General features: G+C 42.4%; 1 protein-coding gene across 1 annotated transcript in view; it reads left to right on the top strand.

Moving 5' to 3' along the window:
* SLCO3A1 (solute carrier organic anion transporter family member 3A1) overlaps positions 1-12,614 on the top strand; it is a 260,725-nt gene that overhangs the window by 206,306 nt on the left and 41,805 nt on the right. Inside the window, exons 5-6 of the mRNA XM_075273273.1 lie at positions 1,114-1,278; positions 8,553-8,751. Of these exons, the coding sequence (XP_075129374.1) occupies positions 1,114-1,278; positions 8,553-8,751 (364 nt within the window). The remainder of the gene's footprint in view (positions 1-1,113; positions 1,279-8,552; positions 8,752-12,614) is intronic.

Below are 12,614 nucleotides of genomic sequence, written 5' to 3'. Positions count from 1 at the left end.
TTAGTATTGACTACTGGGTTACGGGTATGCTTTCACACTTCTTTGATGTATTTTTTGCCAAAGCTAGCAGTGGATTAAAAAAAATAGAGTAAAATAGATTTTTTTTTTTTCCTGAAAACTTCAATTCCCTTATAGTATCTGCTTCTTTCTTTGATTTCAAAAACCACATTGCAATACTCCATTGAATGAATATGTCGGATTCTGAGAAGAATATGATAGGTTTATATGATTTGTGACTGGAAAGGTAAAGGGTAAAAAAAGAAAAGAGAAAGAGTGAGAGGACTCCTAGGAGAGAGAGTGAGAGTCCAGTTTACCTCGCCCGCACAGAGTGATCTCCCTGTATAAGTGTGAGCACACAGAAGGCTATCCATCAGCCTGTGTGTGGTGTGGTAAGAAGGACTATTAGGGAAATGTGACCTTATAGAAGGGTTACTAAACTCAGAACACTTATCTATATATGAAAAGTGCCTACAAAGTATGTCCTGCTATGAAGGAAATAGCGTACCCCTGCTTTACATATATTAGTCTTTTATTAAACTAGTCACTGTGCAATGCTTTATAACCCTGGAGAGAAATTGTACATTTGCCTCAGAGCTCTTCCAAAGAGTCCACATGATAGCTGGGATCCCCGCGGCATGATACTATATGATCAGTTTGTCATTTAATAAGGGCTCTCCTTTAATAATGACCTTTCTCTACCTTCACCAACTCCAACTTTTGACATTCTTTAATAGGTGATTCCCCGCTGATTCCAGCACAGTTGAATTTTTTTCTGTAGTCTTCACAATTCCTGAGCGATTGGTGCCATTAGTTTTAGCACCTAGTATGCTAAATCTGCTTTCCATAGTCATATGTGCAATCCTCAGCTGGAGCAAGTAGTTAGGCAACACCCACCTGACAGTAGATAGCCTATCCCAACTGTGCCAGAATCATTGCAGCAGAGTCTATTAAAGGATGCAAAGAGTTGGGGATTAAAGGTCCCCTTTACTTGTTATAGCTTTATTGTAATATACATTTATCACTGGATAGTAAAACATTATTAACCATTTAAACACTCACCTGCTTCTTAAAATATGTGATAGTGATCCAAACATGTCCTTTTTTTTATTTCAGTCATTCCAAAAGTCACAAAGCACTTGTTGTCCAACCCTGTGTTCACGTGCATCGTTCTGGCAGCGTGCATGGAGATAGCTGTGGTAGCTGGCTTTGCAGCATTCCTGGGAAAATACCTAGAACAACAGTTTAACCTGACAACCTCATCTGCCAATCAGCTGCTAGGTAAGAGGAAGAGCTCATCACTCGTTGTCAATATGCATTGTGTATGGTGGGATAATCTTATTGATAACCAATACTATTTATTTAACTTTCTGTACATATATGTAAAGCATTCAACACTATAAGGCCAGGGCTACTCACAACCATGCAGCCACTAAAGAAAAAAACTCCCCAAATCTGGTGTTTTTTGGTGGTGACTCACTCAGGAATCTCTGTAAGGCTTCGTTCACATCTGCGTTGGTATTCCGTTTGGGGGAGTCCGCATGAGGACTCCCCCGAACAGAATACCAAATGCATTTGTAAGTGGTGTGCAGTAAAAGCACATAGATCCCCATAGACTATAATGGAGTCCGTGTGCTTGCCGTGAGATCACTGCAGGGAACATCCGGACAGGAAAGCACTTCACAGTCTACTTTCCTGTCCGCAAGAGTCGTGCGGAGATCTCGCGGCAAGCACACGGACCCCATTATATTCTATGGGGTCCATGTGCTTTTACTGCACACCGCTTGCAAATGCATTCGGTAGTCCATTCCGGGGGTCCCCATGTGGACTCCCCGAACGGATTACCAAACACAGATGTGAACGAGGGGTAAGTCCCCCTTCCAAATGGATTAAAATCTTCTATAGATGTCCATGGTTGACCCTGATTTCTGCATAGAGTTGCAGCAGATCAGTCCAAGGCTTTGCTCCATTATGATTTATTAGGGCTAATCCTCATGGCGGTCTTTTTTTGACTGCTCTAGCAGAAATTTACCCCTGTGAATCGCCATTCACCCATGCCTCTGACTGGGATTATAGGAACCCCATTCATGTACATTAGATTTGGATTTCATAATGAATTTGGTATAGAATATGTGCATAAATCTGCATGAAAACTACATAAGCTTATGGGTAAAAGTGATTTTCTTGTTTTACGATTGTTAAAAACACCATATAACAAGAATATGCAGAATCAGCAGACATCTTGGGCTGCTAAACAATTTTCTATTTCGCTAAGATAAAAAAAAATTGCAGGTACGGTGCTGTATATTGTATTCGCTTCGGTTCTCTGTAGGACGCACTGTCTTTGATCCATAACTGTGAAATATTGTATTTAATGACTTGTTATGGCGATGAAACATCTGCAGGGCCAGAATAAATGCATAATAGTAGGGTCATGTCTTAATTTAGGCGGTTGACCCTATTTCATTGCATATTTTAAGACTAAGAGATTAAGGGACCAAAAAAGACATGACTTTGCCTTTCTCGTCTACATATTGCTTAATCTAGCAAAAAACAATTGTGAAGCGTCTAGTTGTGAATTGGATCTATTCCAGTGACATTTTGTCATTTGGCTGCCTAGATATTTCATTTCAACATTCATCCATTGTGTAAGTGCTATATTAAAATCTAAAGTAGACAAGCCATCAGTCACCGGGAAAGCAAAATGAGAAGACACCTTACAGATGAAAGGTGCAGAGAGCAGTTAATGAAGTGTAAGCTTGGCAGGAGCTGCGAGACCTAGATCCTATTCTATGCTCCTATAGATGTTACATGATAAAGGTAACTGTGCAAGAGAAGGTAATAACAAATACATACACTTTCTATTGTAGGTTTACGTTGTGTTGTCTTTTGGCGTAAGAAAAGTTTTTACTTTTTATTAATGTCAATAGGAATAAAATACAAGAAATTGTACAAAAATATAACAACTGCAGAGCACACTTTGTGAATGGGATTTTAGAAAGCAGTAATATATCCAACTCTCTGTGTGGCATATTGCTTATGAGATCAGGGTTGATCATAACTTATGGAAAACACAAATATCATATGTGAAACTTGTCTCTGGCCTCAATAGGCAAGGATTACACCATCATAAAATGCAATAACTTCTACTACTTTTTGCATAGAGTGCACTTATTAATCCTATGACTTGCTTATAGTTTGCTGACTCTAATGAAATTAGTGAGGGTCTTACTTTTTGGTAACTGGACATTAGGATGCAGAGGAGCCACATACAGCTCTGCGTAGGGAAAGATAGCAAGATTTTGACTGTCCCCCCCCCCCCCCTTTGCGACATGATATGATGTCCCTTTTACTGATCCTTACACCTAGTACATTGCCTCTTTATTGGCCCCTATACAATATATTGACTTTTATATTCGACCCAAACAGTATACTGTCCCTATAACCAGTGGGTAATGGCTTAGGCAATGGTCACAATTTTGGAGAGTAACAGTTGTGAAAAATGAACAATATAGTACAGCTGTTAGGTTTCCCTCTGGGACCTATTTTCAGGAATCCCTTACAGTCTTCAGTTTTTTGAGGGATTCATAAAATTACATGTTCTAAAGATGGTCAGTGGCTATTATTCAGCCTGTTTATGCAGGCGACTACGATATATAAACTCCCCATAGGAACCTCTCCTTTTCTAATTCTTATTGTGATACTATGCTTCCTTTTCAGTTACAGCTCACCCTTAAAGGATTCTGCTTTTTTATATTTCTACAGTCAATGTCATTCTACTATTATGATCAATGTTTAATACTTTTGTTTTAGTGCTGCCTGTATATGATATATATATATATATATATATATATATATATATATATATATGGGTATGTGCCGTATATACTATAAGTAGAGATGAGCGAACAGTGTTCTATCGAACACATGTTCGATCGGATATCAGGGTGTTCGCCATGTTCGAATCGAATCGAACACCACGTGGTAAAGTGCGCCAAAATTCGATTCCCCTCCCACCTTCCCTGGCGCCTTTTTTGCACCAATAACAGCGCAGGGGAGGTGGGACAGGAACTACGACACCGGGGGCATTGAAAAAAATTGGAAAAAGTCATTGGCTGCCGAAATCAGGTGACCTCCATTTTAGACGAATAGTGGATTTCAAATCCGGGTCATATGAGAATGTGAACTTTGTGACTATGAGACAGGGATAGCTGTACAGGCAGGGATAGCTAGGGATAACCTTTATTTAGGGGGGAATGTTATTAAAAATAACTTTTTGGGGCTCTATCGGGTGTGTAATTGTGATTTTTGTGAGATAAACTTTTTCCCATAGGGATGCATTGGCCAGCGCTGATTGGCCGAATTCCGTACTCTGGCCAATCAGTGCTGGCCAATGCATTCTATTAGCTTGATGAAGCAGAGTGTGCACAAGGGTTCAAGCGCACCCTCGGCTCTGATGTAGCAGAGCCGAGGCTGCACAAGGGTTCAAGCGCACCCTCGGCTCTGATGTAGGAGAGCCGAGGGTGCACTTGAACCCTTGTGCAGCCTCGGCTCTGCTACATCAGAGCCGAGGGTGCGCTTGAACCCTTGTGCACACTCTGCTTCATCAAGCTAATAGAATGCATTGGCCAGCGCTGATTGGCCAATGTATTCTATTAGCCTGATGAAGTAGAGCTGAATGTGTGTGCTAAGCACACACATTCAGCTCTACTTCATCGGGCTAATAGAATGCATTGGCCAGCGCTGATTGGCCAGAGTACGGAACTCGACCAATCAGCGCTGGCTCTGCTGGAGGAGGCGGAGTCTAAGATCGCTCCACACCAGTCTCCATTCAGGTCCGACCTTAGACTCCGCCTCCTCCGGCAGAGCCAGCGCTGATTGGCCGAAGGCTGGCCAATGCATTCCTATGCGAATGCAGAGACTTAGCAGTGCTGAGTCAGTTTTGCTCAACTACACATCTGATGCACACTCGGCACTGCTACATCAGATGTAGCAATCTGATGTAGCAGAGCCGAGGGTGCACTAGAACCCCTGTGCAAACTCAGTTCACGCTAATAGAATGCATTGGCCAGCGCTGATTGGCCAATGCATTCTATTAGCCCGATGAAGTAGAGCTGAATGTGTGTGCTAAGCACACACATTCAGCACTGCTTCATCACGCCAATACAATGCATTAGCCAGTGCTGATTGGCCAGAGTACGGAATTCGGCCAATCAGCGCTGGCTCTGCTGGAGGAGGCGGAGTCTAAGGTCGGACCTGAATGGAGACTGGTGTGGAGCGATCTTAGACTCCGCCTCCTCCAGCAGAGCCAGCGCTGATTGGTCGAGTTCCGTACTCTGGCCAATCAGCGCTGGCCAATGCATTCTATTAGCCCGATGAAGTAGAGCTGAATGTGTGTGCTTAGCACACACATTCAGCTCTACTTCATCAGGCTAATAGAATACATTGGCCAATCAGCGCTGGCCAATGCATTCTATTAGCTTGATGAAGCAGAGTGTGCACAAGGGTTCAAGCGCACCCTCGGCTCTGATGTAGCAGAGCCGAGGCTGCACAAGGGTTCAAGTGCACCCTCGGCTCTCCTACATCAGAGCCGAGGGTGCGCTTGAACCCTTGTGCAGCCTCGGCTCTGCTACATCAGAGCCGAGGGTGCGCTTGAACCCTTGTGCACACTCTGCTTCATCAAGCTAATAGAATGCATTGGCCAGCACTGATTGGCCAGAGTACGGAATTCGGCCAATCAGCGCTGGCCAATGCATTCTATTAGCCCGATGAAGTAGAGCTGAATGTGTGTGCTAAGCACACACATTCAGCACTGCTTCATCACGCCAATACAATGCATTAGCCAGTGCTGATTGGCCAGAGTACGGAATTCGGCCAATCAGCGCTGGCTCTGCTGGAGGAGGCGGAGTCTAAGATCGCTCCACACCAGTCTCCATTCAGGTCCGACCTTAGACTCTGCCTCCTCCAGCAGAGCCAGCGCTGATTGGCCGAATTCCGTACTCTGGCCAATCAGCACTGGCTAATGCATTGTATTGGCTTGATGAAGCAGTGCTGAATGTGTGTGCTTAGCACACACATTCAGCTCTACTTCATCGGGCTAATAGAATGCATTGGCCAATCAGCGCTGGCCAATGCATTCTATTAGCGTGAACTGAGTTTGCACAGGGGTTCTAGTGCACCCTCGGCTCTGCTACATCAGATTGCTACATCTGATGTAGCAGTGCCGAGTGTGCATCAGATGTGTAGTTGAGCAAAACTGACTCAGCACTGCTAAGTCTGCATTCGCATAGGAATGCATTGGCCAGCCTTCGGCCAATCAGCGCTGGCTCTGCCGGAGGAGGCGGAGTCTAAGGTCGGACCTGAATGGAGACTGGTGTGGAGCGACCTTAGACTCCGCCTCCTCCAGCAGAGCCAGCGCTGATTGGCCGAATTCCGTACTCTGGCCAATCAGCACTGGCTAATGCATTGTATTGGCTTGATGAAGCAGTGCTGAATGTGTGTGCTTAGCACACACATTCAGCTCTACTTCATCGGGCTAATAGAATGCATTGGCCAGCGCTGATTGGCCGAATTCCGTACTCTGGCCAATCAGCACTGGCTAATGCATTGTATTGGCTTGATGAAGCAGTGCTGAATGTGTGTGCTTAGCACACACATTCAGCTCTACTTCATCGGGCTAATAGAATGCATTGGCCAATCAGCGCTGGCCAATGCATTCTATTAGCGTGAACTGAGTTTGCACAGGGGTTCTAGTGCACCCTCGGCTCTGCTACATCAGATTGCTACATCTGATGTAGCAGTGCCGAGTGTGCATCAGATGTGTAGTTGAGCAAAACTGACTCAGCACTGCTAAGTCTGCATTCGCATAGGAATGCATTGGCCAGCCTTCGGCCAATCAGCGCTGGCTCTGCCGGAGGAGGCGGAGTCTAAGGTCGGACCTGAATGGAGACTGGTGTGGAGCTATCTTAGACTCCGCCTCCTCCAGCAGAGCCAGCGCTGATTGGTCGAGTTCCGTACTCTGGCCAATCAGCACTGGCCAATGCATTTCTATGGGGAAAAGTTAGCTTGCGAAAATCGCAAACTGACAGGGATTTCCATGAAATAAAGTGACTTTTATGCCCCCAGACATGCTTCCCCTGCTGTCCCAGTGTCATTCCAGGGTGTTGGTATCATTTCCTGGGGTGTCATAGTGGACTTGGTGACCCTCCAGACACGAATTTGGGTTTCCCCCTTAACGAGTTTATGTTCCCCATAGACTATAATGGGGTTCGAAACCCATTCGAACACTCGAACAGTGAGCGGCTGTTCGAATCGAATTTCGAACCTCGAACATTTTAGTGTTCGCTCATCTCTAACTATAAGTATAAGCCGAATTTTTAAGCACAGTTTTTGTGCTGAAAAAGCCCCCCTCGGCTTATACTCGAGTCAAGCAAAAAAAATAAAAAAATTATTTTTCTGGGAAGGGGTGGGGGGGCTTGGGGGGGTCTATGACCAGCCGCAATAGTAATGTATAGAATCTCCCATAAAATAGTGAAAAAAAAAAGAAGCTTTAGAAAATATTTAAAAAAAATTAAATAAAATAAATAAAAGTTCTAAATCCCTCCTTTCCCTAGAATGCATATAAATGTAGAAAATGACTGTGAAACACATACACATTAGGTATCCCTGTGGCTGAAAGTGCCCGGTCTACTGAATATAGGGTATCTGCAGTGCTCTTGTTCCTTCGGGAAGGGGTTAATAGGAGCACTGCATATACCCTATATTCAGCAAGGATGGATTCCATGTGGGGGAAAAAAAACAGTCCTCAAGCTCAGGGAAGGGGCAGACAGACAACCAAAACACCCCCTCCCCTTTCCCAGCACCCAGCAAATACTGCACCCAAAAACCATTTAAATTTTTTAAATTTTCCAGTAGCTGCTACATTTCCCCCTTAGGCTTATACTCGATTCAATAAGTTTTCCCAGTTTTTAGTGGTAAAATTTGGGTGGTCGGCTTATACTTGGGTCGGCTTATACTCGAGTGTATACGGTACTATGTGTTATATATGTGTACTATATTTTTGTTTAATAAAAAAATATATTATGCAAAAATATAACACATATAATGGAAATATATTATGCTTTGTACATCATTTTCTGGGAGTTACACTAGAGTTGTCATAATTCACGCTAGTATACTAGTGTATATTATCCCTGATATCTATAACAGGTACAAGCTGGAGTAGATTTCAGTGCAGACTTGCCTATTGGTGGAGGGTTTGATTTGTGAAGGGGCATGCACCACCTCATAAATAAGGCGCACCCTACACCAGTGCAGGACATATGAATACTTGCATTGAATTAGCCAGTCTTTACAAACCATGAAATCAATGGGGAGATTTCTAAAGACTGGCGTTTCCATACTTCTTATCTCCTGTGATAGTGGAAAGTGCCCTCATTTATGAAGTGATGCATGTCTTCTGTGCTGAAATGTACATCAGCTCACCTGGAAATGAACAACGCAGATGTGATCAAAGCCTAGGAAACTTTTAGTAACAATGTTTTGTCTCCTTCTAGGAATGACGGCTATACCATGTGCATGCTTGGGTATTTTCCTTGGTGGACTTCTGGTGAAGAAATTAAGTCTTTCCGCCCTGGGAGCAATTAGAATGGCAATGCTAGTTAACCTGGTTTCCACTGCATGCTACGTGTCCTTTCTTTTCTTGGGTTGTGACACCGGTCCAGTAGCCGGAGTGACTGTTCCCTATGGAAACCTGTGAGTACTAATATTGTTATCGTAAAGCTTATTTATTACCTTTCACATATATTGGCTACTCAGTGATGCATTTTTACGGGAAGATTAAGGTCAAGTTTACGTAATTGATTTGATGAAACAGCTGTCACTAAATGATTTTATAACTGTGCCGCGGTATAACACAGGCCCTGTAGAACAAGCTGTTAAATGCAGGCAGCCAATGCTTTAGGATGTTCTTTGTAAAATGGGAGAGTTAAAACTGACACAATTGCTCTACTTATTGTTAGGCTGACATAAATCTCTTCCATGCTGCAGCCTGGACACGCCACATTTAGTCATTTTAAGTTATGTAGATTTTATTTTTTAGCAGACGACTGGGATAAACAAGCTGTGAGACAAACCGAAGACACGAGCATTTATCCTCTTTATTCTCGGTTTTATTAGATGCCAAAAAAAGATGTTTACGGTAAACATAAAAAGGTTCCTGCAATGTCTCGTCCCTTGTTCCATTACAGAAGCTTGAATGCTGTCATCGCACGATGACTTACTGACCCCATATAGCTTTCTCTTTATGTATAAATTGTATTTGCTTACTTTATTATGTTGTTCGAGGCAATATTGATAGCATGGTTTTAGTTTTTTAATTCAGTTGAAATATAAAGTGCATTGTTTTTCTATGACCCATAGGAGGCGGTGTAAAGTTATTTGTGAAATTCAAGAATCTTCACTTTTTTCTAAAAAACAAAACAAAAAAAAGACATTAAGTTCAGAAGTAAAATAGCAAAGTGTATGACTGTCCTCTTACATGGGCTGTATGAGCATTCATACGAATAGGGGAACACCCAGGATTACACAAAGAGAGGTGATTACCTCCTTACCCCAGCTGCAGAAACTTCCTTAGGATCAATACCTCATCTCCCTACTGGCACTTTTGAATGCCGCTTTGTCTTCAAGATCTCTGCTGCCACTCTGATGCCGAAACGTCAGTAGAACAATATCAGGGGGATTAGAGCTGGAACTGCTCTCCTACCACTGCTGATAAGGAAGTGAGAGGTGGACAACAAGGGGGCTTTTTCAACGCTAGTCATGGAGTCTAAGAGGATGCAAAAAAGACCCGCTACTTTATATCAGGAGCTCACTTCTTCATATATATATATATATATATATATATATATATATATATATATATATATATATATATATATTACAAAATCATTGACACTCATTCTGCACTGAGCTCAGGATGATAACACTTCTTGCTGGTGCTTCACATAAAAGAACCTGATTCCTGTTACTGATTCCTACTACTTTAGCAACTCTACTCAGATCGGGAGCACTCACTCTTTTTGCTACCCTTGACTGCAAAGTTTTTTCCCCACAGTATATAGATATGACCGTAGTTGTTAAAATTGTTAAAAGATTACAGTTACTCATTATATAAACTCAACGTTATTGTAACAAATCCCTTGACTGACTGCCCTTCACACCAGAACCACTGAATTGCCCCGAGTAAACAGACATAGCCAACATAGCTGCTGAAGCATTATTGCAAAATCATGTGTTTTTTCAAAGCCTGTCATCTTATACCACTTATCTTAAGACTAACCTCTTCCCGTGACTTTGTCTGCGTGTTGTTGGCGTCGATGATCCGCCTATATTCAGCAAATTTCTGCTGTTGATGGTTCGCCTGCTTCAGCATTTCGGAAGCACTCAAGCTGTCCTGCCACTGAACTTGTTCTCAAGCTGGTCATGCCTGTGATTGTTCGCTGGGAAGTCATATAATGAGTGTGTTGTTGTTGTCGATGATCCGCCTGCTCCGGAGTTTCGGCTGCTCTAAGAGCCGCTTGACGCCTAGCTTGTTCAATCCTCCACAGCTCTGCTTGACGAGGTCTTTTGACTTCTCGCTACTGTCATAGCTTCTCTTTTTGAGAATTTTGTGGCAAATTAGATTTTCTTTTCCTGGCATGTTTCAAATTGGAAAATTGCCAATTTGGATTAAAGTGGTGTTCCCATCTCAGTGGGTCAGCACTCTGCCTAGAGTGTATTTGTCTTCCTCCCTCCTCCCTATGGCTGAACAGAACACTTATGCAGCTCAGACAATAAGAATGGACTCAGTGTTATCTGTGTGGTTACATAGATAGATAACAGGCCAGGCTTTATCACCAAACTCCAATTAGCTAAAAGAGTGCTGCAGGCAAGAGCAGTTTAATATAGTATATGAACATAAATTCATAACAGTCGCGAGGCCGTATTATATACTGGGATAAAAAGTATCCTATGTGTTAATCGAGGTTACAAACTATCTACGTGCCAAATTTCATCCAAATCCTTTTTAGCCGTTTTAGCATGATTGAGTAACAAACACACAAACATCCAAACTTTCACATTTATAATATTAGTAGGATATGCCAAGCTATGGGGACAGGTTGTTTTTTTTTGCCTATACAAATGTTTCACACCTCACATACCATAACGTAGATCACCTTTCCAGCACTGGTGCATGCACTACATTTAGAATCTCATTGGTAACACACTTTACAAGTACAATTTTAGATATCCAGTATGGCTACTGCATGAACATCAGGACTAGCTAACGGCAGGAAAAGTGCAAAATGATTTCCGGCAATCCTTACATTTATTGTTATTTAAACCAGACAGTTCTTTACAAAGAGTCCTTTTCCTGCTTGAATCAGCAATAAATGTCATAGCTGCCATTTATAGTCTTTTACAGTACGGTATAAGGTTTTTTTCTACAGTACAATGATTGTTCATTATAATGCCGCTTGGTAAAGTGACAGATCATAACCAATGTATTCCTGGACTCAGCATTACAGCTGTCACTTACAAGCTCACCCATTGGTTCTAGAAATAAATGTGAATTGTTTCAGCTGGTTTATAAAATGACAAAAGAAAGACAAAAACCGCTAATTAAAATAATTGTCTGTCTACGTAAACTTAACAGTGAGAAGTGTTCATGGCTATAACCTACGTGTGTACTGTAGCCGATCATAATGTACAGATCACTTGTTCCTGACAGGTACTGTAGATACAATAGAATAGATATAAATATTCATACACTTCTCTGTGTATAGAAGCCATATAATGAGTGCAGAATGCAAATTATCACAGTGGTGGCCGCTGGGTTATAGACACTTAAGGGCCCCTGTACAAGATCGGTTCTGAACCCCTTATGTTCCTTATATCTCAGCATAAAACACCTCCTTAGACATTTACCTGCAATCTAATAGATAGTAAAAAGATGATATTAAGGTGATTGACCTCATCGACTAGCTGGGTCCCCTGGAGCTGTACAGGCTACATCAGTGGCATCTCCATCCATGCACCGGGTATTACCCGACAAGAATAACTTGTATGATGGGCATCTACTGTATATGTAACACAATTAGGGTGAATTTCCATTTCCATCATTGACTGTAAGTTTCACGCTTCCTAAGACCGAGCCTCTACATGTTGTGGCCCGACGCTTTATTTGCTCCTTGTTGCAATGTTACAGGCCTCAGCAACTGAATCTCAGATTTCAGACTCCTGTCTCCTATACTTTATGCTTGATCCTCATAGATTAAGCTTGACGAAAGGTGTTCCGCAACGTCACGTAGTACTTGTAAGGCTGGTTATATTTACAGAGCTGCTCTCTCTCTATTGTGGATCTGAGTGTTGACATTCAATAAAGTAAAGGTAAGCTCTGTCCTATCTTCTGTTATACAAGGGAGTTCGGTCAGTCCCTTGGGAAATTTGCACCCATACTGAAGTCTAGAGACTGCGGCCTGTCTATTTCTGAATGTGCCAAACAAGAGAGAAGTTAAGGGAGGACACATCTGGAAATCTATTACGTTAGAGAAATTTTGTGGTTATATTAGTATGAC

The sequence above is a fragment of the Leptodactylus fuscus genome, chromosome 5 (genome assembly GCF_031893055.1).
Source record: "Leptodactylus fuscus isolate aLepFus1 chromosome 5, aLepFus1.hap2, whole genome shotgun sequence".
NCBI lineage: Eukaryota > Metazoa > Chordata > Amphibia > Anura > Leptodactylidae > Leptodactylus > Leptodactylus fuscus.
Note: the sequence above shows the minus strand (reverse complement) of the source record. Positions and strands in the feature narration are given on the sequence as shown.